This window comes from Manacus vitellinus, unplaced genomic scaffold (genome assembly GCF_001715985.3).
Source record: "Manacus vitellinus isolate BGI_N305 unplaced genomic scaffold, ASM171598v3 scaffold_5_pilon, whole genome shotgun sequence".
Taxonomy (NCBI): domain Eukaryota; kingdom Metazoa; phylum Chordata; class Aves; order Passeriformes; family Pipridae; genus Manacus; species Manacus vitellinus.
In genome coordinates, this window is record NW_021940682.1 from 7,995,765 (window position 1) to 7,998,239 (window position 2,475).

The 2,475-nt window shown below is 41.9% G+C and overlaps 1 protein-coding gene across 1 annotated transcript in view; it reads right to left on the bottom strand.

The window, feature by feature from the left end:
• Nucleotides 1-1,090, bottom strand: part of YARS2 (tyrosyl-tRNA synthetase 2) — a 6,770-nt gene extending 5,680 nt beyond the window's left edge. The window contains exon 1 of the mRNA XM_029963627.1: nt 898-1,090. Within this exon, the coding sequence (XP_029819487.1) occupies nt 898-1,064 (167 nt within the window). The 5' untranslated portion in view covers nt 1,065-1,090. The remainder of the gene's footprint in view (nt 1-897) is intronic.
• Between the last annotated feature and the right edge of the window lie 1,385 nt (nt 1,091-2,475).

Genomic DNA, 2,475 nt, shown 5'->3' on the forward strand with positions numbered 1-2,475 from the left:
ATACTTGTATTTATATTCCTTGTATACTCTCTGCCAAGAGTTTAAAATGGAATAGCTTTCTCCCCTTTTTATTTGCACTACTGCCAGTAAAGACACTGCCAGTGTCAGTGCCTCCTAGGCATGTTTTCATCTAGGCCAGTGGTCTCCAAAGTGGGGTGACAGCAGCCTAGGAGGTAGGCAAGACCACTGGGGTACAGGAAGAAAGTATTAGAAGTTCAGTAATACTACACTTCTATAAATAAATAAATATACATGTATTGGGAGTGAATGCTTAAAATTTCTTTCACTGATAAGAGCCTGTGATCAAAAAAGTTTGGAGATCACTGATCTACAGTTAATAAAATCATAAATGTTAATTTCTTGGCTTTTCTTAACAAGACAATATTCAGATCTGTTTAAGGATATGCAGATTTGAATATCATGCAGTTGCAGTTCTAAAAGCTGAACTCTGTGTGTTTATAACTAGTTAAGCAGCTTCTCACAATTAGAATGTGGTCCTTCTGGATACCTCATTCTAAGTCAAAACTTGTAGTAATTAATATATATTTAAGTGCAGTTGCTTATTAATCAGCAGGAGAGACTTGACTGATGTTGAGATGCTCAGTACAGAAATTAACACACCTTGTAAGACAGAGTCCCCCCACTGGCAAACAAAATGCACTGTGCTTCACCTGTTTGTTCATGCATCTCCTAATTTTCTTATGCATATGACGGGTTCCACTATCCTATATACTTAGGAACCAGTTATGCTTGTTTATTTAATGAATGAACAGTTATAATTAACATATACTTCTACATGGAGCTGGTGTTGCACATATCCAAATGAAACAGTTACAGAGAACAGTTAGGATCAGGTTTTATAAACAATGATAAAAAGCAAAATGAAGAACAACTTACTTTTCAACTACGTTATCTTGTTGTCTGACAAAAAACTGATACAGCTCAAATGGAGAAGTCTTATCTCTGTTTAGCCAAACTGCATTTCCAGCAGTTTTTCCCAGTTTATCTCCAGTAGTACTGGTAATAAGAGGTACAGTAATTCCAAACACATCTGTTCCTGTCATCCTAAGAAAGAAAACATGCACTGCTTGTTAAAAAAAAAAATCACATCTTGGTAAAATTGACTAAAATACAAACATTCTGCAAGGTCCTATCCTTAATATAAAGCAGTTAAATAAGACAGGGAGTGAGGAGCAAAAGATGCCTGAAGAGATGTTCTGAAAAGAGTGCTTTAGGGAAAAAAACAAGTTTTGAAGTTCTTTTATGTGTATCAAAGAAGTTGACATACTCAAAGCAACTTGAGCAACAGCATTAGCAGGTTCATTGTGCCCGACCTCTTGTCTTCTGCCCCGAGTACTAATCGAAGCTGCTGGTGTGGCTGGGACACTTGTAAGGCTTTTCCTCTGTGCCCATTCTCTGTCTTGTAATAATCAAGCCCGTACTGAAGTAGAAGCTCACATCCTCACTGATTTATACTCCTGCAAACCTTCTAAAACTCGCACTAAATTTGGTGGGTAAGCAAAAAGCGCATCATCGTCACATCTCATTTTATTTCTGAGAAGGAATGGAGCAATCTTGACCAATATACCACAACTACCTTTACTTCAGTGTGATCACACCAGGATCTGTGTGCTGGTAGAGGACTTGTCCTGATTTTGTCCCATGCTTTAGGGTATTTGATTTTGGTTCTTGGATCCACTAATAAAAAATCCATCCTTTTTGTTAAGAATTCACTAACAATTCATAGAAAACGCTTAAACCCTGGCCAAAATGTACATATGTGTCAGGCTTATGGTCAGGCCAATTAATTATTCCTCTCAAATCACAGTTTTATGTAAGGCCAAATCTCTTGAGGGTTGACGTCTGCTCCTGGTGCTTTAGCGACTGTCAGCACCAAGTCGCACAGCATTTGGTCACAGAATCAACTGGGTTGGAAGAGACCTCTGAGATCATGAAGTCCAACCTATGACCACCTCATCCACTAGACCATAGTGCCACATCCACTCCTTCCTTAAACACCACCAGGTGACTCCACCACCTCCCTGGGCAGCCCCTTCCAATGCCTAATCACTCCATCTGTGAAGAACTTCTTCCCAATGTCCAACCTAAACCTCCCCTGGTGCAGCTTAAGACTGTGTCCTCTTGTCCTGTCACTTGTTACCTGCGAGAAGGGGCCGATCTCCATCTGGCTACAACCTCCTTTCAGGTAGCTGTAGAGCGCTACAAGGTCACCCCCGAGCCTCCTTTTCTCCAGGCTAAACAGCCCCAGCTCCCTCAGCCGCTCCGCACAGGGCATGGAGTCCAGAGCCTTCCCCCAGGCAGCTCCACTGCCCTTCTTTGTACCCGCTCCAGCACCTCAACATCCTTCCAGAGCTGAGTGGCCCAGAACTGGACAAAGCACTCGAGCTGCGGCCTCACCACTGCCAAGCGTTGGGAGAATCTCCTCCCTAGTCCTGCTGGCCACACTATTCCCGA